Source organism: Osmia bicornis, chromosome 14 (genome assembly GCF_907164935.1).
Source record: "Osmia bicornis bicornis chromosome 14, iOsmBic2.1, whole genome shotgun sequence".
In the NCBI taxonomy this organism is placed as follows: domain Eukaryota; kingdom Metazoa; phylum Arthropoda; class Insecta; order Hymenoptera; family Megachilidae; genus Osmia; species Osmia bicornis.
The window spans coordinates 5,163,776-5,189,072 of NC_060229.1; the positions used below are offsets into that span (position 1 = coordinate 5,163,776).

General features: G+C 43.4%; 1 protein-coding gene across 3 annotated transcripts in view; it reads left to right on the top strand.

Annotated features, from left to right (window-relative positions):
* Positions 1 to 3,201: 3,201 nt before the first annotated feature.
* LOC114875904 (proline-rich protein 36-like) overlaps positions 3,202 to 25,297 on the top strand; it is a 117,289-nt gene continuing 95,193 nt past the window's right edge. The window contains exons 1-3 of one of the 3 annotated variants that reach the window (XM_029186740.2): positions 3,202 to 3,279; positions 7,199 to 7,367; positions 8,868 to 8,921. In XM_029186740.2, coding sequence (XP_029042573.2) covers positions 7,319 to 7,367; positions 8,868 to 8,921 — 103 coding nt within the window. In that variant the 5' untranslated portion in view covers positions 3,202 to 3,279; positions 7,199 to 7,318. Of the gene's footprint in view, positions 3,280 to 7,198; positions 7,368 to 8,867; positions 8,922 to 20,606; positions 23,503 to 25,297 lie in introns of those variants that run through there. The other 2 variants (XM_029186737.2, XM_029186739.2) reach the window with 2 other exon arrangements.

Below are 25,297 nucleotides of genomic sequence, written 5' to 3' on the forward strand. Positions count from 1 at the left end.
AAACGTTCAATTAATTGACATTTATTACTAATAATAAATATTTCCACTTTTCGATGGGGTTGAGGCTCGGAGAATTTCCAGGCCAGTCAAGAACTTCCACTTTTTAATTCGGTTTTCATTTAAGAATTAATCATTTTTATGTAAAATCAAAAATATGTAATAATTTGATCACCTATTATAGTTTCATAATAGGTAACACAGAGGCTAACAGTAGCTTTAGACGAAAAATAAATGAAATTCCTGTTCCAATCATAGCGGAACGCTTGAACGTCCATCAAGTTGAAATCGAATGGCCACCGATGAGATTGAAGCGGGTCGTAAGACGATCGTTTCAATTAAAGATCGCCGAGATACACGCGATCGATTGACTCGTTCGTTCGTAATCGATCTCGAGCCCCGCGCCAGCCCCCGGGAAAACGATCGAGCCGCGTGTGCGTGGACGATAATTGGCAACGATTCATCGGTATAGCGTGAAATTTTTCAAGCGTTCGTTCCAGCCCACCGTGCTGATGATCCCGATGCAGAACCATGGGTCATGGTTCAGAGGTCTGATGCGGGTCTTCCGCGCACATCCATATTAAGTGGCTCACTTTCGCGTACGCGGCACGGAATGGACACTGAAACGCTCTTAAACGAACGGGCACAGAGGTCGTCACGCGACACGGCCCTGATCCCGCTTTGATCGCTGCAAAAATATCAGCATTATTCCATAAATAATGCCGTTTTTCACTCGTAGCCTCGATGACATTCGCGAAAATTATTATTCATATTTTTATCGTTACTTTTAAACTCTTTAGGGTTGAAAAAAAAGAACAGCTGATACCGTGCGGAAGTACTTTGAACATTCTGATAGCAATTAAAGTAATTTTTACTTTAATTATTTATCTAATTAGGATATGTTTTTTTAATTTGTATTTTATACGAATTATTATCTTTTTTTTTATTATTACGTGGCTAGAGCGTAATATTTTTCTCCTCCTTATCTGAATCAACCGTGATTTTTTGTTTCCATTCAGCAAAACTTATCTGTTCTCTGCAATTTAAAACGTTCTTCTTCCTTTTAATCGCGTTGCTAAGTGTTTACGTCATTTATCCTGCTTTGTTAGTGCAACTTGATATATCACTAATTAAAAAACTGAAACACAGTTGCGGTTATGTATTCATGTATTTCATGCATCAGGTATTCTATTTTCTTGCAAATGTTGACAGTACTGCAATGTTGAAATTGAATTATCGCTACACTGCGTATCGTATAATTCGATAAATAATTATCGTTTGCTATTTAATTGGGTAATATACCTTAGGAAATTGATCGCCTTAAATGCAGCAACTTTTTTACGAGTCTTCATTTCCTATTATATTCATTCAATTTCCCGTTTAATTTCCATTCAATTTCCCGTACTTTGATCGAAACCATGAATATCCTCCATTATGTGTTACGAACTCTGAATGAATCTATTAATAATTAGCTCGTTTGTCGTGGCGGATTTCGCGAACCTGAGGTCATTCGCATTTAAACTTCCGATTAAGTAAAGCAGTGTCGTAGTAGACATCTTTATTGAAAAGACATTCGTTGACAAATCGTTTTGTTCGTTCCACCATGAAAACTCATACAACGAAGAAGGTACTTTCAATAAAAATAAATGAAATATATTGAAATACAATTAGGAATTAAATACACGGTAATCGAATGAATTTTAATAAATTAGGAATTAAGTATAATAATTATGCATCGAAATCATACACAATGGTTCGTCGTATTCTTTGTCTTTATTCGCGAAGAGACACAACAGAGCATCTAGAGAGCGCAACCTTTGCGCAGGAGGACGAAGATCACGTTTTGCCATTTTTCCAGAAGTCAAGAATCCCACGGAGCATGGTCATATGGAAAAAAGCAGGGCAGTCACGAACGGAGGAAGAAACTTGACTGTATCTTTGCTCATCTTGCAATATTTATATCTTTCCGCGCAGATGCATATCATATTCCGTGCGCTACTTGGCAGATTTAGAGCTAATTTTCGAAGCAAGCAAAAAGGATTCTCTTTAAGTCAAGAGACCTCTAAAATTTTACAAAAATTCATGCATTTATTTTATTATTCTACCAGAAAAACTGGTAGTAATATAACGACATTTCATTGTTGAAAAATTCAACACTATCATCAAACGAAACGAAAGAAAAGAAACGAAAATCAGCGACGGAGGAGGCGTCGAAGAGATGCGGACGCAGAAGAAAGAGGAGGCAGAGAAGGGGAGGGTCGTCCAGGTCGGAGGGATCGAGAGGGTCATGGGTCACGGGTCGTACGGCATAGCCCTGACCCTCGACCTTATCCCCTTCCAACTGTTCTCGAGACCCCGTGCAGACCCCTACCAGTCGTACCTAGAACTCGCTTCTACTTGGTGCTCGACTCCGCTTCGTGGCTCGCGGTGTCGTCTCGCGTTCCGCGGAAAAACTTGACCAACGCGTCTCGCGTCGTATCACCGTCACCAGGGGGGAATAGGGTTACGAGTGTTCGAATTCGCGAAACCTTGACACGGTTCGATTCGAGCAGGGTCGGCGTCCGTTGCGCGCACCAGCCTCGCGTTCGTCCGTGTGCAAGTGCAGCGAGTGCATCTGGCTGCAGACGCAGCGGAGTGCAGCCTCGTGACAAGGTGTAACGACGCATCGATTTGATCTTTACAACGCCCGCTCGGCGGCGGCGCGCTGATGGAGTTGATGTTCCAACCGTGCGATCATTGCCTTCTTCGTGGCGAATAGAATCGTCTTCCATGGGACGGTGAATTACAGTGGGTGATCAAATTATTAGAGCCATGGTATGAAAAATTGAATTTTCGTGTTTGATTGAAATAGAGCCACACTTTTAAGGTTTTTATATTTTGTAATTTTTAATCAATAATTCTCCGCTATTAATGTTCAAAAAAATAAACAAATACATTTAAAAGATTCAACTGCCTCAATTTTAAGCAATTCATATTTTTATCAGATGTTCAATCAATTGACATTTATTAACAATAATAAATATTTCCATAAATTTTCGATGGGGTTGAGGTTCGAGGAATTTCTAGGCCAGTCAAGAATTTTCACTTTTTTCAACTGGGTATCATAATTTTACAAGTATCAAAAATAACAAAAACTCCGTTTAATTCGGTTTTTATTAAAGAATTATTGATATTTATATAAAATTATCAATTTATGCAAGTGGCTCTAATAATTTGATCACCCACTGTAGTTTTGTATGTTCCTTTTCGAATTTGGGAATGGAAATAGGCTGACGTTAATTGGTAATTATGTAGAACAGGAAACCACCCTAAGTGTGTAGGCAATATTATTTAATTAATCTTTATTTTTGATAGTGGTACAAGTGTCCCTCCACATTTTGCTAATTGGAATTTTCTTAACTTTGAATTCTGACTCATCGTCAGCTTTTACATATGAAATATTAACATTCGGTTGTGAATTTATTTTTTATTAAACAAAGGCATGTATAGTGAATGAATAATAAATCAGGTGTTCTCAATTTTTCTTATTCATAAAAGAAGGGATTCGTTTGTTCACAAAATTGGATTAATGGATCCCCTTTTTAAGGCATTGATATTAAGTATTAATATTAATATCCATATAAATTCGCATTTTCAAAGAATAAAATCATTTCTCAGGATCTGTTTCAAAATATTAAACAATAAATATTAATCTTTTTCGTTTTCATTATTCTTTAAATTGTACTCTCTTTGCATAAACTTTCTCTCCGTTGCTTCTTGAATTGCACTGCGTCCAGCACAAGGCATTACTGTTAAACCTAGGAAAATATTTGCATATCTAGCTTTAGATTCGATGGATAAATTAGCGTTGAAATTGTCGTCGGTGGTGTCTGTTAAACGCATGGGCAAATGTCGCTCGTAAATCGGCGTTAGTACGTAGTAACATTACTCCAGATGCAGTGCTTTCTCTCTGAATGTGAGTGTCGCGCATTACAGTCAGCATGATGAATGTAATGACAATAAATTATTCCGGATATCGGCAGTAAAGTCGCTTTATCGCGGTACAGAGAACGTAAGAGACTTCCATCCTGAAAGAAATCGACTTCACCGGTCTGAAAATCGTTTCTTCGCGAACCTTTTATTCGGACAAATTACTTGCACGTCTGGAAATGTTCTCCGAATACAGCTATCATTTGTCACGTCGTTTTTCTTACATTATATGGAACTTCCTCAATGTTCTACAATTTTATGATCATTTTATATATCGAACTATTCTTTCTTTTTATCTTCTTTGCGAATCAGGCTGTACAATGTCTAATTTTCTAGTCCCTCGTAAAGATAAAACATTTTCAATTTAAATTTTATCATTTTTCTGAATTCCACATAAATTTTAACAACTTCTGCAGAACAGAAATATATATCAATTATGAAAATTTTTACAATACCACGTATCAAACTAAGAAAATCTCTGCAGCCTTTTATGCACATGCATAATGTCACTGAATCTGCATCAGCTATTGCACCAACAATATCGCAAATTAATCCACGGCAGAGAGGATCGAGCAGTCGAGAAACACTGACCACGATCGTAGAGTGAATCGTCACGTTGATTATCCGAGAGGAACACCACACAGGTTTCTTCGTGTGTGAGTGCGTAGGTGCGTAAGTATCGTAGGTGCCTCGTGAACGACCTTAGAGTACGGTTCGTTAGCAGAGATCATCCTCGTCTACCTCGACCAGATTGACCCGACGTGGGCGCGGGCCACGCGTCGCTAATTACGAGCAATCAACCATGGCTCTATGCAAATCCGGTCTCGAAAGGGCAGGAGAAAGTGATCAGAGAATAGCGTTGTTTCTTCGACGTGATTTTCCCCGGGAAAATGATAATTAATGAAGAAAAATTGATAGGATAATTTTCTTCTTTTAAACTTGAACAGTTAAAAATTTTTTTTTAAAATTAACAGAAGTGAAAGAAGTCTTGGTAGACTGATTTGAAGAAAGAACCTTCGCTAAAGAAGAAAGTCCTCTTACGTTGATCTAAAGAAAGTTTGAATCGCCTTACCTTGGTACTTCTGGTTTTATCGAGGTGGCCCCCTACCAATGCCGCCTCCTGAACCTCCACCACCTTCTCGAGGTCCGCCCACAACGCGTGCTCCTTCGTTCCCTTCGCTCTATCCCAGCTAACACCCACGCCACGTGCTCGTTCTTCACGCTCCTCCGTTCCTTTTGATCTACCAGGAAGCCTCGGATACTCCATCCATCACGCGAAACTATCGCGACTAACGAGTCGCTCTTCATTCATCCTCTTTTCGAATGGTGATCTAAGGTTTCGTCGCAACAACCCGCTTCATGGTGGGTTCATGGCTCTTTCTTCATTCGACGAGCCATTATGGGGGTCGTTCAATAAATCAATGGGTTTAAGTGTCGATAAAGGTGAACAATGTAATGCTTTCAAACAAAATAGTGAATTTATAGCAGTGGGAGTAATATTCTCTGATAAGTAATGGGAAAAATTGAAAATTTTATTAAAATATCAAACATAATTCAATTTAATATTATTGAATACTAATTATTATGGGGATCGTTCAGTAAATCAATGGGTTAAGTGTCGATGCTTTCAAACAAAATAGTGAATTTATAGCAGTGGGAGTAATATTTTCTTATAAATAATGGGAATTTTACTGAAATATCAAACATAATTCAATTTAATATTATTGAATTACTAATTTTTCCCTGCAATATATCGCCGTCGTTTCTTTCCATCCTAATTTCTCCGAACGTTAAGCGAACCCGACGTTGCTTAGAAAAGATGATAGAAATCTGCAACCGGTGTTCTCTAGAAAAAGGAATCCCCATTGGTCGTTAGAAACCCGAAACGAGCAAAAACGAGGAACGCTCGTCGTGGACTTGGAACATCAACTTTTTCTTCGATTCCAATTATCGCAATTATGCCGTATCGAGTCACGGTTCGACAGACGCGAATCGATTTAGCCTGGAATTCATTGTTGCCCGTACGATGTGGCAGGGTTCACGTTTCTTCGGGTGTTGCCTGCTATTTTGCATGGCTTCCCTAGGAATTCCTCGGTTTTTCTCCATCGGAAACTGTTACGTTACGCTTCTGTAACTGTACAGCACGGTCTTTCCGTGAGTCATAGTTTTAAAAAGGATGAAAGAACGAGGGAACGATCGGCGTTGTGCACCGGTCGCGCGATTTATTTCTTCATGGTCAAACGGTATAGAGAAATGCGCGCGAATCGTTTGTTTCACGCTTCAGGCTGTTCATCTAGGAGAGTCAGCAAGGAATGTTACTCGGACACGACATTTTTTACGAGGAAACACGCTCGAGAACGTTCCTATCCGCGCTTTCTACTTTCTAAAGCTTCCGAGTATTTTAATTTCCTACCATTCTGTCCACCATTTTATCTTCAACATTTCGTCGTCGAATAAAAAAGGACCGTTCGGTAGGATTTATGAATACCACATTCTTATCTCCGGTTTTCAATTTTCATTTATTCCTCTTACATTCCCAATTTCACTCATCGTCTACATTTAAACGACTATAATCCACTTGACGAAACTAATAATCATCTGCCAGTCATTCTTGACAAGCCATAGATTACTGTTTTATAACGCGATGAAACTATCCGTCGACTAGGCGCGGCCTGCCACTCGAAACGACGCGGTAGAACAGAAAAACCAACGCTGATTTCCCTCCGCGTTCCCTTTAGCACGGTTAGGATTGCGGCCGGCTAAGGTGGTTTCCCTCGGCTGCGTGCCTTTATCACGATGGTTTTGCCACTTTGCCGCTAGAAAGGAACGCGCACTTACAACGCGGATCATAAAACACGTCGTAACCGTACTATTTCGCGCGATTCCTCTGATAGTCCGGCTGGCAAACCAGGCGTGTCGTTCTTCCCCGGATGCAGAACGGGCTACTGTTTTTCGCGTTAACGCGATCCGGTAACAGATCACCGTATATCGTACGTGTATGCACGTTTTCGATCGGACGATCCAATTGGATCTGTTTCCAGAGATCGTGCGGTCGGTGAAACGATCTGCGGCTGCTCGACATGTTTAGTAATTCCCGGTGGGAAGAAATTGTTAGAATACCTGATACGTTATGTGGAGAGATACTTTACTATGTAATTCCTCTGGAAACTATAAATCTTGTTTGAATTTCTTAGGTCTTTCTGAATTATCATTTCTCTTTTATAACACACAGCACCCATCCGAGGGTTAGGTGCTCCTAAGACAAACTAAAAATAAACAATTGACAGTGTTAATATAAACTGTATACAAATGAGTGTCATCAAGGAATTAATTAAGAAAACGAATCATCGAGATGTTCAGCATCGATTGTGCGTTCCGTTTCATGCCGCATACATATACCGGTAAGTTCAATACCCCTCGTATGAAAATTAGAAAATAAAAATAAAAAGGAAATACGATCTCTGTCTTCGAATCGGTATCGAGGAATAAAGAAGTCGCGGACAGGAAACAGGCGGTGTTTAATCGCGAATTTATGACTTAATACGCCTGTCTTCCGACGGTGGTGGACGTTGAAGCACCAAGAAAGCGAGTAATCGCGCAATTCCATTGGCATGGCGCTCGCGAGGAGCAAGCCCCATGCTGGGAATCCTCTGAGGCAACGGCTTCCAATCCGCCTGAGCGCGTGGACGAAGAAAAAGTCGCGGCAAAGCCTGGAAAGCTCGGTAGCTGGTGTCCCGCTGCGAGGTTTTCTCATTTTGAACGTTTTGACGTGACTCCGTCGTGCCTGTCTTCCATCTCGGAATAATGCATGCTTTCCGACTGGAGACCAATTAAATCCATCCGCAACGACAGCTCGCTTCTGTTGGCTGATTACGTTTGATTTAATTAACCTGTTCAGATAGGTGCTCGTATAAGTGATTGTAAATGAGAGACAGTCATAGTTTGATAATATTTTGTCCTGTGATAACACAAAATTATTCCAACATCTTTTCTGTTTTATTGAAAATTTTCAATGATATTTCTTAATCAATTGATCACCTCTGTTTATTTATCGACACAGTTCTAATCAGCCGAGGCGCGCGACTAGAGAAACAGTATTAGTTAACCTTGTCAGATAGGTAGGTAGCTGGCTTCTAGTTGGTCTTGCATGCTAAGCAGCCACTTCGTGGGTGGTGCTCTCCACTAGCATCTACAGATGCAGTTGCGAAGCACGTGGTATTCCTCGATCGATCGATCGATCGATACGCGTTCCATCCCCGAGTGATTGGAATTGCTACCCCCTCTCGCGCGTTCCGCGCTATCAGTGCAGATGAACGAAACCAGAATCTTCTAACTTCGATCATTCGCTCGATATGTATGATATTCTGATTTGCAATTAGCTCTTAATTATTTGATAGCAGAGAAATTTCGCCTGTTTCGAAACAGAGTCGGTTGAAAAATTTGAATAAAGATATACGAGGAATTTAGTCACTTTTACTCGTTTTACTTATGCAGTTGCATAATGTGTTTCTCTAACGTTAGACAGGCGGCTGGTAATAAATGTTAAGGTATTACAACATTATTCGTTACATAATTGATCCATTCTATTATACTTGATCAATCAACGTGCCTGTACGATTCTAGAACACACGTTTACATCGCTCATCACACTTTGTTAGACAATGAAACGTAGATCTCGTGGGTCTGATTCGAATCCAAGATGGATGCGATTGAAATCTTCCCATTGAGATCGTACGAATCCTTGGATCCAACATCTAAGGCGGTCTCTTTAATGACAATACGTGGAAAGGGTTACATCGTGGGTGGTTCTTGCATCCGCGTTTGCTCGATCCTACTGTTTATCGATCTGCATTGATCGGCTATCAGTTCCTCGATCTGACGGTACTATTGTTTTGTTTCAGGTTCGGAGAAGAACGGATTTCCCGATGCTGGTGCTTCCTTCTCGTTCCAATTTGGTGAGTTTTGAAACATCATTTATTTTTAATTATAAAAGAGGACATTTTTTCAACAGCATAGCAATTAGGCTTCGATAATCTCTAAGCCTTTGCCGTTATTTACAAAAGTATCAAAGCAATCAAGTTATCATTTTAAGACAATGAAACTCGCTTAGCAAGGTTAATCGCGCGTAGCCCATTCAGGTATCCAAAATAAAATGGCCAGGACACTCTGGAATCATGGTGCATCGATGCAGCAGTCCTGGTCGATGCGTAGCGAAACGATTAGGGTTGAACGATTATTCGCGGTCCTACGGCGAAGTTAACCGGTCGTAGAAGTAATAACGCCTGGCAATCTGGCCCCGGCAATCAATGAGTACGTGTTTATGTAAATTGAACGAGCCACGACACGAACCACGCGAGCAGCTTTACCTATACACTCGAGCCCCATGCCGACCGAGGGTTGGAATGCTTTGTTATCTGACAAGGAAGACGATATCCTGCTGCACGCAAACCTCATTGCCATTGAATCTTTGCTTGATGGATTCTATCCTCCCTTCAATTTATATAAGTTTTTAAAATTTTTTTCAATTTTTCATTTTATCATTAGAAACTCAGTTTCCTTTTAAAAATAAAAAAGAACCAACCAGGTTATTCAGAGAACTAAACACAATTTCATGCGACTTCCGTGTTACAATATCCTTGAGAAAATCAGTAGTATTAAAAACACCGTCTTCACCGCGCGTTTAAGTCTCCGCGCCTCGGGCAAATCATCGTGCGAAAGAAGAGCAGAAGGGCCGTTTAATAAACCATTTGTTTATGCGATCTCCCGACGGTCGACTCAGCTCGGATATCGTTGCAATGTAAACGAGTAGCTGACAATATCCAGCGGTAGTAACTCCCGTTGATCGACGATTATCTCCGGTAAATTGCACCGTGGTGGCTCGCGAGGGTATCCCGGTCTCCGCGTGGCGGATGTAACGCAGAATAATTGTAGTCGTTACTTTGTTAAACAGGGTCTCGCCACCGCTCTGTCCCCGCGGACGCTATAAAATTTTTAGTACGCCTCGAGCCACGTTATTGGTCCGTTCACACACGCGCCTCTGAACCTCGACGCTTTCTGCTCGTTAACGACGCGAAATTGCAACCGTCTTGTCGTTTGTTTGCCCTGCTCGAACAGCCTGACCGAACGTCCGTTTAACCAGAACGAATTGCACGACCGTGCGTGGTAATGACAGGTATCGTGGAGCGTCTTCGTGCCGTGATCGCGGGATTTTTTTCTCCCCTATGCGTTCGCCCCGCGGGCACCTTTGAAAAATCGTCACCAACGACGAGCTATCGGTAACTAAGACGATAGAAGGTGTAATTTGTGCCAGTGTCTTTAAGACGATTTATTTTCAATGGGTGCGCAATGGTAAGGAGGTCATAAAGGAGGTCATTAGTAATTTGTTTAAACATTTTTAAGCAGTAGACCTTTATTTTATTATTCTTCTTGATCATAGTTAATCGGTTGTTGAATAAAAATCAATTAATTTTGATTATTATAAATTCACATATAATTAAATAATGAAAGTTAATTAAGAGGAAATTGGAAAGAATGGACTTTTAATCTTTAGGGGTAGTGGATATCTATTTTATTTATGGCCGATGGATAATGTGTTAAATTATAAGTTCTTTGCCATTTCACGAGGGAATCTGATATTTCGAGGTGTGTAATATTCATGAAAGATGACAGACAGCCAATCCCCTCCAGTTAATTTCACGAGGCTAGTATCTAGTTGGCAAAGTCAAGTCGGTCGCGTTCCTTCGTTTGACGAGGTCGTACGCGGACTTTGTCGTAACCGTACCAGACGCATTGGAATAGCACGGTCGTTCGACGAATGGGAGCCGCAGAGGCCGATCAATTATGCCGGTCGATTCCAGGCCACGAAATGTCAAGGCTCCACCTCGATGGAATTCTAAGCCAGCCTCATCCTCCTCGTCGACGCTCGAGTTCGAACCTGATACATGCGTACCCGTGATACCAGCGTCATTGATAATGATGCACCGAGCGGTCTTCGATGAGAATATCGATTCGATCAGCTTCCCCAGGGACCAAGAACGTATCAATTTCTAGTAATTGAGACGGTACGCAAGTATCTCGTGGGTAAAGTGAATTTTTACCCCGGAAGAATTTTATACGATTCTAATTAATCAGACGAATTCTAATTATTTGGTTCATTTTTAAAATTTAATATCTTCTAAAAGACATCCCTTTCGAACCAGCATTCCAACCAACTAAAAATAAGAAGATACAATCTTCTCCAAGAAGAACCTCTCTCATCAAGGTTCCCAATTAATACTAAGACGTTTATCAGAAAGCCCCAGGAGCCGTAGAAAGCCCATTAAAACTTTAATCCGTCTCAATCGTTCCCTCTTCATCATCGTTCTACGAATTACAGGGCGTCGATATCGAAGTTACGGCAAACCGTGTTCTTCGAGTAGCAACGTGTCCTGGCATCAAGTTGGTCGCGCATAGGCGAGGCCAGATGCAAGTACTCGCACGTACGCACACGCGTGTGCCAAAGTATAATAAACATAATCGCGGTAGCATGATGAGAGGAGGCCTTGGCCGTCTACCTTCGGTCGTGGCCGGCACGCCCACCGCTGCTACCCATCGTGCCGTGCAAAGAGAAAATACTGCCGTGGCAATCAACGGTTTTACACCTGAGCATCTACACGTAGGTCGGAGGCGGTCGAGGAAGCGAAGCAGAGGTTAAAGGAAAGGATGGAGAAAGAGACCGGATAACTTCTCGTTTCCCCTCTCTTTTCCCTCGCCCGATGCTGTTGCTGCTGTTGCTGCTTCTGATACTGACCGAGCAGCTGCCTCGGTCGGACTTGTGCATCGGCTCGATAGGGCCGTGCACGATGCACGCCGACCTACCCTGAAGGATTATCGACGGCGCATCTTTCGATACGCTCCCGTTGCCTCAACGGCTCCCGTTGTACGTCCTGGATTGATCCTGCGCGAAACAGTGTCCCTTATCTAACCACTTTCAAATCTAACGATCGCTTTTCAGAAGATTCTTACCATTTTCTTCGTGAACTTTTATGGAGAACTTTTATTCGAAGACGGAGAAGTATCGAGCGAAAGCGATCTCCCTTTTCGCGGTCACATCGACCGGGTTGACAAGTTCGCGATCGAATTTCTACGGCATTCCAAGGGCCAGTTTCTAGGGCGTAGAACAATTTCCAAGGTATTAAGATTGGAGTATTTAAAAAATATTAATAAATGTGTAAATTTTCAAGACACGGCACGCTTCCGTCAATCAAAGGGGGAAAAGAATATTATTCCATCATTCGAAAAGAACGAGTTCGCGATGCAAATTGCTCGTTAAGAAAACCCACCGCAAGCGTTACTCGCGCTTCATAAATCACCGGCTGTCGATAATTAACATCGAGTCTGTTCATTAACGAATCAAACGCGAAGCAAGTTCCAGCAAGTGGCTGAGACTCGTGGCGTAATTACACGTCTAATGTCAGCGATCGTTAGGCGTACGGATCGAGCTTCCGCGATCCACGGTTCCAATCTCTTTCGTGAACGTGTGCCTTTTCGACACCGATGCAGATCCCCGAGAAAGTTGTTCGGGTCGTGGTTATTTGATCAGGAGTACTCGTACGAACGAGTCGTTAACCGGTACGTGCCAAGATCGTGATTCCCGTCTTGTGTGTGGAACACCAACACAATCGTATCTGCTCCCGTATCGTTAGATATACGTGATCCCATCTCTGTGCCGGAGTATATATTCCCTTCGATATATAGGGTGAGGTAATAACCGTTGCCACTTGAAATAACTCGGCCACATGTTGTTCGAAGGGGCGAATTCAGCCCGAGGTGTTCATTGATACCAATTTGCATGAACGTGAACCTTTTTTCCTGTGATTTATACCGCGACAAAGTAATTGGAAAAGGAGTTACGATGCTTTCTAGATACGGACGGAATTTTTCTCCTTTTCCAAGGATTTAACGACAAGCAATTTAGAGATTATTCAAGATAGGCGTGGTGTTTCCTCAGGCTTATCGGTGTCTTTTCATTAACTTTTTCTACAGAGTACAGCTATTAGTCTTTTGATAGCGATGTTAAAAATACAGAATTGTATAATGATTATTCATTTTTTAAACTGTCAAATCGTTTTATCGAAATTTCGAAGATCAAAATGGAACACAATACCCATCGATACCTCACCGATTCATCGATACATCTCTCCCCCTATCAATTTCACACCATCGCACACTTTGATCAGCTGAGGATAACGAAGCAACAAGTTACATTCCAAGTGGCAATAGTTATTTCCTCAGCGTGTATACGAGTGTGGCAATATAACCGAAGATTCCCCTCGTCGAGGTGGAAGATATACGCGCGTTCGGTGGAGGCGTATGGTGGCTGTTAGGGGGCACCGGGAGCATAAGTCTATACTTATGGGCTAGGTGGTAGATATGGAGCGGTCGATAATGATCCAATATACTGGTACATCCTCGCGAAGTAATTACAATGATGAGCGAACCGCTACCATCGGCTTTGCCCGGCACTCAGCTCCTTCGGAGGCTAGGCGTTGCATCGGGCATCTCCCTCATCCTCCTCTTCGTTTTCATGTTTTTCATCTTACCTTCGCTTCTCCGCTCCTTCCTCTTCAGCCTTTATCTCGGCCCGTACCTCTCTGCTCTCCCCGGTGCGCGCACCGCAACAAGAGCAAACATTTTCTCTTCGGGGTCGTCACGGGGCCACGGAGTCACGGTGGATGGATCTCGAGCTGTTTCTCGATCCCCCGGAATTATCACAGGGCCACCGTGGGGGTTCACTCGGCCGGAAGTGCGTCATCAGCGGGATACGTGCTCGTTGCTAACGATCCCTAGGGGATTCAGGAACCCTTTGTTTCGCCATTGGGGTTCTGCCTTCGACTTTGCTCCGTTTTGACCTTTTCGATGCGAAAGACGTATATGTACGTCCGAGTTGGTCCATTAATATGAAAGGCATATATGTACGCTCGGAGAGGTTCATTTACCAGATTCTGATTTTGATTTCAATTCAGAACCATCGGTGATGTCATTTTTTAACTGACTTCTAAAAAGGAGGAGGTTGTTCAATTCGATCAGTATATTTTTTTCTCATGTATACTAGTGGAATTAATTCTGGACACTTTGAATAAAAATATTTGTGCTGAAAATATATATTCTGCTATGCTAAATTGATATCGTAATATTTTTATTGCTGATACTTAATATTTTCACATGATTTGATTTGTAAACGTTTGAAAATTTTTTTGCGCCTGGCAACACAAAACGTCGCATGATGTGCAATAGCCAATCACAGGATGAAAGGATATATTAATTTTTTTCTACCTCCTTTCATGTGTTGAAATTGTAACTTTTATTGTATGTTAAAAGTATAGCTATAAACGGTCCTTTTACTGATTTTTTTATATAAGCGACGCTCTAAAATTAGAAAACAATGATTAGAATATAAAATATAAATGATCATATATTAAATAATTTGAATAAACGCGAAATTTAAGTAAAAATTTAAAAGTGTCCAAAATTAATTCCACTAGTCTACTCCAAGAAGGATGGACCAATCGGAACGAAACCTTTTGCATCTTTCAGAGTACGTCTCCCGATTGGTCCCGTTAAAAAAACATTTTGCAATTTTTCATTGCTTCCCATCAAATATTTCCCATAACAAACTTATCGAAATCAAACGTTCAATGGCTCCGCCTCGGCGATCAACGTTTCATCCTAATAAAACATTGATCGTGTCGCAAAGCAGAGGTATCCATTAATTGTTGCTCGATCTCCGACGAACGCAGTTAATCACGCGGAACAATTCGCGGATTCTTCGAGCAACGAAAGATCGGCTCGCAAGGAGAATTTGGTCGAGCAAGAAGAGAAACGCGAGCCTCCGCCCCAGGGAAGGTTCATTCATCGATTTTTTGCCCCGAAGAACCTGCTGCGAGCTAGATCACTCCAGCTCGCCGGGAGCTGAATAGAGGCGATGCGAAGTGTCTGATTAACGTTGCTTTTTTACCGGTACCGAGCGTCCAACGGCTCGTCACGTGCCGACGACCTCGTCCTCCTCGCTTCCTTTACGCGTCCCTCTATTATCAGCGAATATCGCTATCAAAGTGAACAACCTCGCGTTACGTCGAACCACTTCGCAATGCTATCTGCATTCTTTTGCATAATTGATCGATATTATGCTAGTCGTTATCGTTTTGTCACTTGCGACTGAAGCTTTCTAGAATTATGAGGTGTTATTTCTAATTTGCAAGTGTCCAACGGCAAACTGCATGATTTAAAAAAAAAAAAACGAACATTTTTCCTTCAAACCTGATCAGTTTATCATGGAAAATGAAAGATCGATGCTTGCGACGCCACTGGGAGCGCATCCGAGCCACAAAAGCACGCATATAACGTAGATGCAACGTTCTATAGCTGTGGATCGCCGAGGGCGCGCTTCTCCGCAAGAAGCGAGGTGAAGGGGGCACGTTAGAGACCACGAAGAGGGGCCTGAAGAGAGCTAGGGGAAGAGGTCGACCGGGATAAACATCTGAGCCCCGCCCGGCACCCGAGGCTGCGCCTTTTGTTGCTCTTCTTCATCGTTCCTCTTCTCCTACTTCTTCTTTCACCTCTTCTTCCTCTACTGGAACCTTCTGGTTACTCTTCTGCTTCTTCCTCAGCGTTGCGTTGCTGCTTCGCTGCCATTATTGATCACCGATCAGACCGGCCAGCCTCGATATGTTACATTTCGCACGTTTTATACCGTTCCGCCTCTATCTCGTTTCCTTGATTGTATTTCCTCTCGAACGCTTTACGCGAACTTACTTAGCCAGATGACTATCATGCGGGGGTCCGACAAGAATGAAGCTTCTGAGGAACGTCGGAATTATAACTAGTAATTCTAAAGAGGAAGTCGAGGTATTAGATTGAAAGATTAGTCGACGGGTTGGCTACCAATTTAATCTAATCTTTCTGAAAGCCGTGAGAGAAATCCCGAACTTTCCCATGATCGGGTTCACCGGAGCAGCGAGAAGGTCAGGTATAAGAATAAGGGAAAGAAGGAGAGGGCACGCAGGTTGCACAAAGTGCAATTTCACCATTTTTGCCTCGTAAAGTCCGACCAATGAACGGTGTAAAAATGAATAACTGAAAGATCGTTCACCCGTTGGGGAAGACACGATACACGCCTCTCCTCGCCTCCTTCTTCGACCAAATCTTCTTCTCTTTTCATCCAAAGTTCGTCCATCGAGCAAGCGATTTTTATCTTCCGGGTAGAATAGATTATCTTTATTTACGAGCAATTCGTGGCCAGGGCAAATTGTTTGGGAATCGGAGGGTCACTTATTTAGAAGCCGTAAACAATTCAATACTCGAATGAAGCATCCACCGTGAAAACGAGGGCGAAGAAGTTTCACCGTCGAAAGGGATGATGCGTCTCGTGGGACGAGACGGTGCTCAAGGTAGCCTATAAAATCTTCATTCGAGGTCTAGGACGAGGGTACCGCTTCTCGTACGATACTCGCGTCATCTCGGACGAGAAACACGGAAGTCTTATCTGATACAGCGGTCTGGTAATAAACTTTAATCAGAAAGGCTCGTTATCGGACCAGCCAGTGGTACGAATTCAAAGGCCGCAGACAAATTATGGGTCGAGGTTGGTGAACTTGGTTCGGGATGCAATGAAAGATATTTAAGTCATAGAAAAGTTTAATTTTCTTTATTTAACGCAAACTATTTACATTTGCCAAGTAGACGTTATAATATTTGGTAGGATATGTTTAATTTTTATTCAGCTGAACGTCCTCTTTTCAGAAGCTCTCAGTAGCACGTGGATTCACATTCAATAAAAATATTTGATATTCCCCAGGTCGTTTCCCTTAATTATTACTGTGCTTCCAACGATACATTCGTACTTAACGTCTGGATGATGAATTTACGATGTTTTCTCCTTTACATGCGCCTCTTCGACTGTCGAAATTGTGTTAAATTAGGAAAAAAAAGAAGGAAGAGGGAAAATACCGACAGACCAATTCGTAGAAATGTTAATAAAGTGCGTGCCGTAAAACGCGCAATTATATAAATTAAGTATAGAAAGACGTTCGGTGACACCTTCGGGATGTGTTCACAAACGGTTCACGGTTAATTAAGAGTTCCTTGTTTATTGGTAAAAACGTCAACGCCATCCTATAATAAATTGGTCGATGATCCGTTTCGTTTTTCGAAGACACCTTTCGTGCGTGGCGCGGCCGGCTCTTTTGTAAATTATTGCTCGTAAAATATCGGTTTTATACAGTAACGCCGGATCGATGACAAGTGGCACGCTGTTCGATGATGTTCCGTGAGGAATAATGGTTGCTTGATTGCATGCGTTGATTGGAATAGCTGAGGGAGTTCTTGTTTGCGTCCGTGTCCACCTTTCCCCAAGGAGAATAGATTAATTTGTTACTGATAGGAAGCTTTAATTGCTTTCCTGAAGTAGTACGTTGTTTTCCAGTCTTTCCTTGGTGTCGATGTCCCCGTTCGAAGGTAAAACGCGTTAACTTGTTATTTGATTTGTTTTCAAGCAATCAAATTATTTTAACGCAACTGATAAATCATGTGGACCCCAATAGACGCTCACTAATTCCCTGCCATACCACTCTTAGGTTTGGATCGTCAATAAACGTGCAACCATGCTCGATAATTCTTCGTTTCTTCGAAAGATCGGATAAGTTTTCGAATGGCTCAGGTTCGGTATATAACCTAAATTCACTACAAGAAACCGATTAAAGTTGGTTTCAGAGCTGGATGTTTTACCGTTTTGGAGATATCGTGGTAAGAAATTTTTCTACAATTTTGGGACTACGCATGCGCTATTCGATACTGCGCATGCGCTATTTAATACTGCGCATGCGCTATACTGCGCATACACGGAACCTAACCTTACCACGATATCTCGAAAACGGTAAAACATCCAGCTCTGAAACCAACTTTAATCGGTTTCTTGTAGTCAATTTTAGTTATATACCGAACTTAAAAATCCGAAATACAAGAAATTATTCAGCGGATATTCTAAATGGATCAGGCGCGTGGCCTGTCCGTTTCAATTACACTTCGATTGCTCTAGCAGACACCGGTCAAGAGCAATATAATTAACGAGTTCCTGAAACGGGCACGGTTGCGTAAGCGACGTATAAGGCTCGTGAATATTTTCTTTTTTTCTTTTCAAAGGGTGGATAATTAAAACGCGGATCACGTATCTATTTTTACTCGAATCCCATTGGATGGCTGACCGTTTCCTTGACCTTTCAAGTGCACGTTTATCCCTCTGACCTTTACCTACGCTGATTCATCGGCATCTGACGCTGCTACCTCCGCTGCTATAATCGTGCGTGTTCGCATTTATCATCCTATTTATCGTTTCGCACGCGGCGCGATGTTAATCGGCGCGAACACGGCTCTGTCGGGATTTCGAACGGAAAGAAACTTCGCCCCCGACTCTCGCGCGTCCAACGCCTCCGCTCAGCTTCCGGTTCTTTGATTTTCGTTGGAATCGAATGTTTCTTCTTCAAGTGTTACATTGTATAAATAATGTACAAAGTAAAACGTCCAAGAGTTCCTTTTGAATTCTTTTATTAGTTACATACTATTTTTTTAAATTGCTTTAATGCGCATGGAAGATTAAAAGAAATGAACATATGTATTTTCAGATTATTTTAACAGCCGCTTTTCAGTAATGTTTATGTTTAGTACTCACTACCGTCTAACGAGGTATTTAATTAACTAAAACCCGCAAACATTACTCGCCCCGGTCTCTTCCTGCGTGCTGAACGCTCGAGCAGAACATTCGCGTAAATTGCATCGAAATTAGCCGTAAGTTACGAAAGCAGCCTCGTTTCTCTCTGTACCGGTGGAAAAAACTCGCGTGGTTCTGCGAGGTTTGGTTTAAAGGCCATGAAACTTTTTCATCGGAACTTTACGCTCTTGAACGGAGAAACGCGGCTCTTCGAGTCTCGCCTTCCTCTTCTTAATGAATTTCCCTTGACATTTGTTGAACGTCCGGCGACCCTGTTGAATTCACGTAGATTTTTTTATTAATTTAAAAATTTGTTAAGTACTAAATAATTAAGAAATGAAAAGCCTATCCCCTTTGGATGGAACCGAATCACCGTTCGCTATCAGAAACGAGCGAATCAAAGCGAGCAGCCCTATCGCGTTCGTCGATAACCTGCTCTCTTCATGGTTCGTTAAGAGCGTGGTGCGTCGCGTGTTTACCACGTACGTCATAATAAAAAATCCGTAAAACAGCTGGCCCGTTATCGTTTTTACGCCTAACGCGCCAACGAGAGTCCATTCGCCCGAGTGTGTCCCCTTCCGGTTCTCCGTTGGTCAGCTTTTAAAGCAAATTAAATACGGCGCAACAAATTACGCGGCCAACGTGGCTCCTCGTAAATCAGACCGCCAATAAAACGTCCTTCGAAACGACCTGAAAAATCCGATGGAACGTCCTCTCGCCACGAACAGGAACACGCTGAATACTTTGGACGTTCCATGGCGCCAAGGAGGACTTCTCAACGGTTCAAGGGGTGGAGTGTTTTTTTTAGTACCTGCTGAATGTCTCAATTAAATCTTCGAAATCATCACAGGGTATCTGGTCGCCACCTCGAGAACGCTGTTTTGTCGACGTAAATTTCTTTAAGTCAACGGGACCAATGGGTGAAGAAGATAAAATGTGAAGGTTGCTTTTGAAAATGATGTTGCTTAACTTTGCAATTTCTGCCAATGATTTTTCACAATGCAACGGTACACGGATTGATACCCAAAATTTATTCAAAATTTATGACATCCCGTCGAACGGTGCACGCGAAGAGTTTAAACGAAGTCAGCATAAACAGGCCGTTGAACGTTGAAGAGTCGTTCAGTTCGGCGGCGAAGCTCGAATAACACCGGTCCCTGTCAGTGGAGGAGAAAAGAGAGGAGAGAGTCGAGTTCGATCACGGGTTCTGGCCTCGATGTACAAAAGGCAGCTCGTTATCAGCTGATCCCATCTTATCAGACCGAACCGGCACCGCCGATAAATCATCCGAGTCCTTGGCGGGGCACCTTTAATTACCGGCCGTGCATCAGGGGAAAAAATATGAAGACGTAATACGTTATCCGGTTGGCTCTCTTCGTGCCTACCGGTAGGATAGGGAGGCTGGTCCAGTTGATGCGGGGAGGCGTTGCTCATAAATAATGAACACGTATTCATGAACGCCACTGGTTACTTCAGCCTCAAAGATGAGCTATGGCTAGCCGTGGCTTCCACTTCACCGAGGACGCTTTAACGTGTCGATTCCGAGGCGATCCTCTCTTCCGTTTGCCAACTCCTCGTCCTGCTTGGATGTTTCTTGAAATATAGATCGGGTAGAGAATGTTTCATCGCTCCAGGCGTTTTTCTCTCCAAGTAACTGTTCCGAAAGTGTTGGCTTATTCAGGATGTATTTAAATGAAATAGGGACTTAGATATTACTGGATTCTTTATCGACCATATCCCAGGTTGGCCATTTCTAATCGCATATCGAGTTCCGATGAACGTAAGCAGCGACAGCCAGGCTCGACTGACGGTAATCTGTCGCCCAAGAGAGGCGACAGAGAGGGCAGGGTCGATGGACCGTTTAATCATGGAAGAGCGCGAAAGAAAATGGCCGAGGTGGTAATCGTTAGCTCCGGAAGCTAACCGATCCAGGCCAGATAGGATGCTACGGGGTTGGACGTATCGAACTGGCGACTCGTCCTCGTTGTCTCGAATAATCTCGAAGCGAACGGATATCTAAACGAGGACCTTGAAGCCAGCCTGCAGGCGATCCACGCGTACATATGTACGCTGGAACCGACGTATGGAAGTGGAGTGGCCGGCAAGTGATATATATCGGTTGCAATATATCGCCCTCGATGGTACGGCCGCACCGTGCCGATCTTCGCTCCGTTCGGAGAAGATAGTCGAACGCGAAGGAGAAGAGGCTTCTCCACGCACTACGTTCCGAACAACACGCCACCACGCCCTCGGTGAAACAATGTGATGGTTAACCTAACAAGCTCTCATCCGCTTCAGCGTGCCGGTACCCTACCGTAGTGCACGGTTGCAGCCTCGTTCCACTCTCTCCGTCCTGGCCTGGTCGCCAGGCTGAAACGCCTAGGGCAACACTTCCAGGACATTGCTGTATACCGATATTCCGTTGCGATAACGATGTTGCGACATACGCTAGCCAAGCCGTGGGACCGCGGGGTTACAACTGGTATTAACCCTTTCGGCTGGGAATAATTCTATGCCTGGATATCGAGCAGAATTTCCGAAGGAACATACAAACGACGTCCAAGTGTCTTCAAATTTACGAAAGTAGCTGAATCATTGATCTTTTTTATATGGAGTTACAAGCAATTGTTCGAAAAGGGCATCCATATACTTTGCGCTACGCAGGAACAAGGCATTCTTGTCTCGTTTTATCGATACACTGTCCAGCTAGACGAAACGTAACTCCGCTCGGCTAGAGACGTAAAGAAAGACGTAGTTAGACAGGATACGACGTTCCTGGACGACGAGTCAGGAGACAATCTGCCATCGGGTTGTAGCGTGGATCGGTGGAAACGCCTGGAATTCAATACCCTTCTGTTCCTTGGGGGGATCCAAATATGGAACTCGGCAACGACCTTTGTAGGAAGCCATAGTCGGCACTGGAAACACGAAAGTACCACGTGCGCCTTTTGTCTGAACACCAATGAAATCTAAACGAACGACTCACTTTCCTCTTTCGGCGATCTATATTTCTATTTCTTCCGTTCGTTTTTATTTCATCGTCCAATTAAACTGCGAGCGATTTATTCGGACAAAATGATTTTAGTTCTTTGTGTGGTGAATTTTTCCCAAGTAAGATACTCCAATTCGTAATCATTCGCCCCCTGGTGGGTATATATCTAGCTGAGACTCATAAAGAAAATATCATCACCGTGGGCCATTCCGAGGGACCAGGCGGAAAGAGGTCGGCGACAGGTTACTCCGACACTGTCTGCTCCGTTCTTGAGGTCCTGTTCGATTCCTACTCCTTTCTGTCGGCCACCACCACCGTCGTACAGTTGGCCACCACCACCATGGACCTTTATCCACCACCAGTGGTTTCAGCTACCACCTCCTTGTTCGCAGGTAGTGCGGGGCACCTCGCCATGTGACTGATTCCCCTTCCCCGTAGGTTGACGAGCGGTGGGCCTGCCTACCTGCCGCCCGTTGCCCCGCTCCCATTACGACGCGGACTCTCGCGGCAGGTGCACCAACCTAAGTGCCACTCCGCTTACCTGTGTGTCGTGCCTACCAAGCCAAGTGTGTCCGGTGGTCAGGTTCTTCCCTCTCTCTCTTCCTCTTTCTTTCTCTTTCTTTTTTTCTTCTTCCTTCTCCTTCCCCCTGTCACTATTCTCTCTTACTCTCTCTACACCTTTCTCTGTCTCATCTTTTCACCCCCTACCCGGCTTCGTCCTTCTCCCTCTGTCTCCGTCTGTCTCCTTCGACGTCGCCTCACGCAGCAGTGCCGTGTTGTAGTGTCGTGTCATCCTGCGCTACGTCAACGATCCTCCCGAACCGCGGAGGCAACGATCGACCGCGTATTCCATAACGATTTCGTTGCTACCCGGCTGACCCACGTACCTCTGCGTCCTTGCCCAGTAAACACGGACCTTCGCGTAGTGTAAACAATCGAATTCGGTGAAAAACTCGCTCGGCATTCAACGACGACTGGCCGTCGTTATCGGGAAATTATCGACGAGCTTCCCCGCGGTGTTTACGATCTTCGATCGATCCGGGAACGAGGCTCGTTCAAGGATCGCATCGTAGGTGATAGATCGCGAGTGTCAGTGAGATCGTCAGGGGGGATCAGTGCGACGTTTGAACAAGAGACTGGTCCCCGGTACGCAGTTCGGAAAGGGGGAGACACGGTGAAGGTGTCAACCGATTCGCGACTTGCTCATTGACATTTCCGTGACATTTTAGTGTCCGCGATTTTCGTGTGACGCGAAAGTGAGAGATTGTCACTGTGTGGCCGAGCACACGGTCGAGAAAGTGGCAAGGCCAGAGGTGTAGCGGAGTCGATGACGGTTAACCCGTGCCTTATCACCGCGGACGGTTCCTTATCTGTGCTTATCTGTCCGTTGGAATCGTTGCTGGACGTGCGACTCGGACAGAAGAGAAGCACGACGAACGCGAAACCCGTCGAGACGCATTGTCCTCGCGAATTATCCTTCGCCGGTTTCTATATGATCATCCTAGCTGGACGCGTGCGTTCGCGCGTGGATCAGATTTGACGTTCAACAGGTGGTTCACGAAGGGGTTCATTAAGATCCCGCGCGAACGAACAAGGGCTGTGTAAGAGACTGTGCGAGGGTTGTTTCTCGTCGTCGACGTCGATGATTGATTCTCCTCGGACTATCCTGTGACATAGATCAAACTGGACATACTCACCGCCACGTCGGGACGTACGGAGTGGAGATGTCCGCGGGTCGCTGAGAGAATGAGGGAGCTGGACACCGAGAGCCCTGTTGTCTGGCCAGCCTGGTGTTACACTGGTGAGTCGATTGATAATGTCCTAAAGAAATTGATTAAGTGAAACGTTGATTGAAAAATTGATTGCTCGAGCGTGGAGTTCGGAGGTGACATAAGTGGAACATTTGTTCGTTTATTGGGTGGAAGATTTCTTTGCAATAATCTTCGAACCGTCGGAGTTGATTAATTTTGCTGATTCGTTTATTTGCTGATTCTTGGAAAATTAGGAAAAGTTTAAGGAGGAAAGTGATAAGGTGACCCTGTCAATTTGTGGAAATGTGAAGGCAATTAGCTCGTTTGTCAGTGACAACCCCTATAATGAATTATATTCGTCTGATTATTGATAGTCAACATTATTCATTGAAAGATGGAATGTTTTTCTATTATTAAATAATTGTTTTCCTTATCAATTGTAAACAACATTGCTAATTATGATACTAATGATTTTCCTCGAGAGAATCGTACGATTTCCTTTAATCAAATAAAATCGTTCCAAGTGGTATTGACATGCCCGATAGCAGTGTTTGAAAAATAAAGAAGCGATTGGCTCGCTTATCAAACCCAGTTAGTAGAGTGAATTATGATGTTCTGCTACTTGAGATTGAAAGGTTTCACGATTTTCTAGAATAAAATTGTACTTGTAAACTATTAAGGTATACAAACTGTCCAAAAAATTTATTAACATTTTGATGATCTGTGATAGTCGACAGAAAAATGAGCATTCGTATGAAAAGGGCTCTGTAACTCTTTTTCCATTCAATCTAATTTTTGTCAGGAACACAACAATTGAAGGTGTTAATTTGTTTGACACTCCGCGATCGTTAGCATCGAAAGTTATTTATTGATACTCTGCCTATCGGTCGTTAAAGTGTTAAGTTCGCGAGTCGGTTCTCATGAGTCAACAGCTGTACGTGTTGATAGTGGACAAAATTATATCAAGCACGGTGTAACAGGATGCCATTCGCGGTGACGAGTTGCGTAAAGCAACGAAACAACACATGTGCAAAGAAGTAGGCGTTGCTCACCGCTGTTGGAATTCGCGCTCGATACACATATTCCGTCCACCGTTCACGGCTGACGTACGAGAAACAAACACGATCGTCGATAAGGGGATCTCGAATTATGTTTTAAGATCATTTCGAATTACATAACGCGGAACGGGAACAACGTCCGATCGTTGTTCGGTATCGAGGTCGTAAAAACAAATTTTCGTTGCTGAAATTAATTAAAACATTCATTATCCGCGGTAGAAACAGCCATAATCAGACACCGCTGTTTCGCAGTGTCATTCAATTTCAATTTCACGTGGTCAACAGATGCATACATATTTTGATGATTAATTAATTTGTAATCAAGCTGAAGCCGTTCGTAAAATTAACTCGGTATTTAGGTGAAGTTATCGAATTCTCTCGAATCAACGGTAGGAAAAAATTACCATGGAAAAAGGGCCGATTTCGCGACAGAAGCGATCGAATTGTCGAGGGGGCAATTCCGTCGAGGAAAGAAAGAAAAGGAAAAAGAAAATTAGCGGGGCCCCTCTTAATTAGAAGAACCCGACGAATAACCGAGCCCGATTCGCCGAGATAAGGCTGCTGGGAATTTCGGCAGCTAAGTGGGAGCCTATTCGCTACCGACAGCTTCCAACGGCTCCTAATTGTCAAGATCGAGAACCGTAATTACACACTTCGACATTAGTTCCTCTGTCTCTCTCCGCGCACCCTTTTAAGGTTCTCGGGGATCTTTTTTTTATGGCGGGTAGCATCGAAAATATCATCACGCTCCTTCGTTTTCGTCGAACCACGCCGAACACGTCGATGG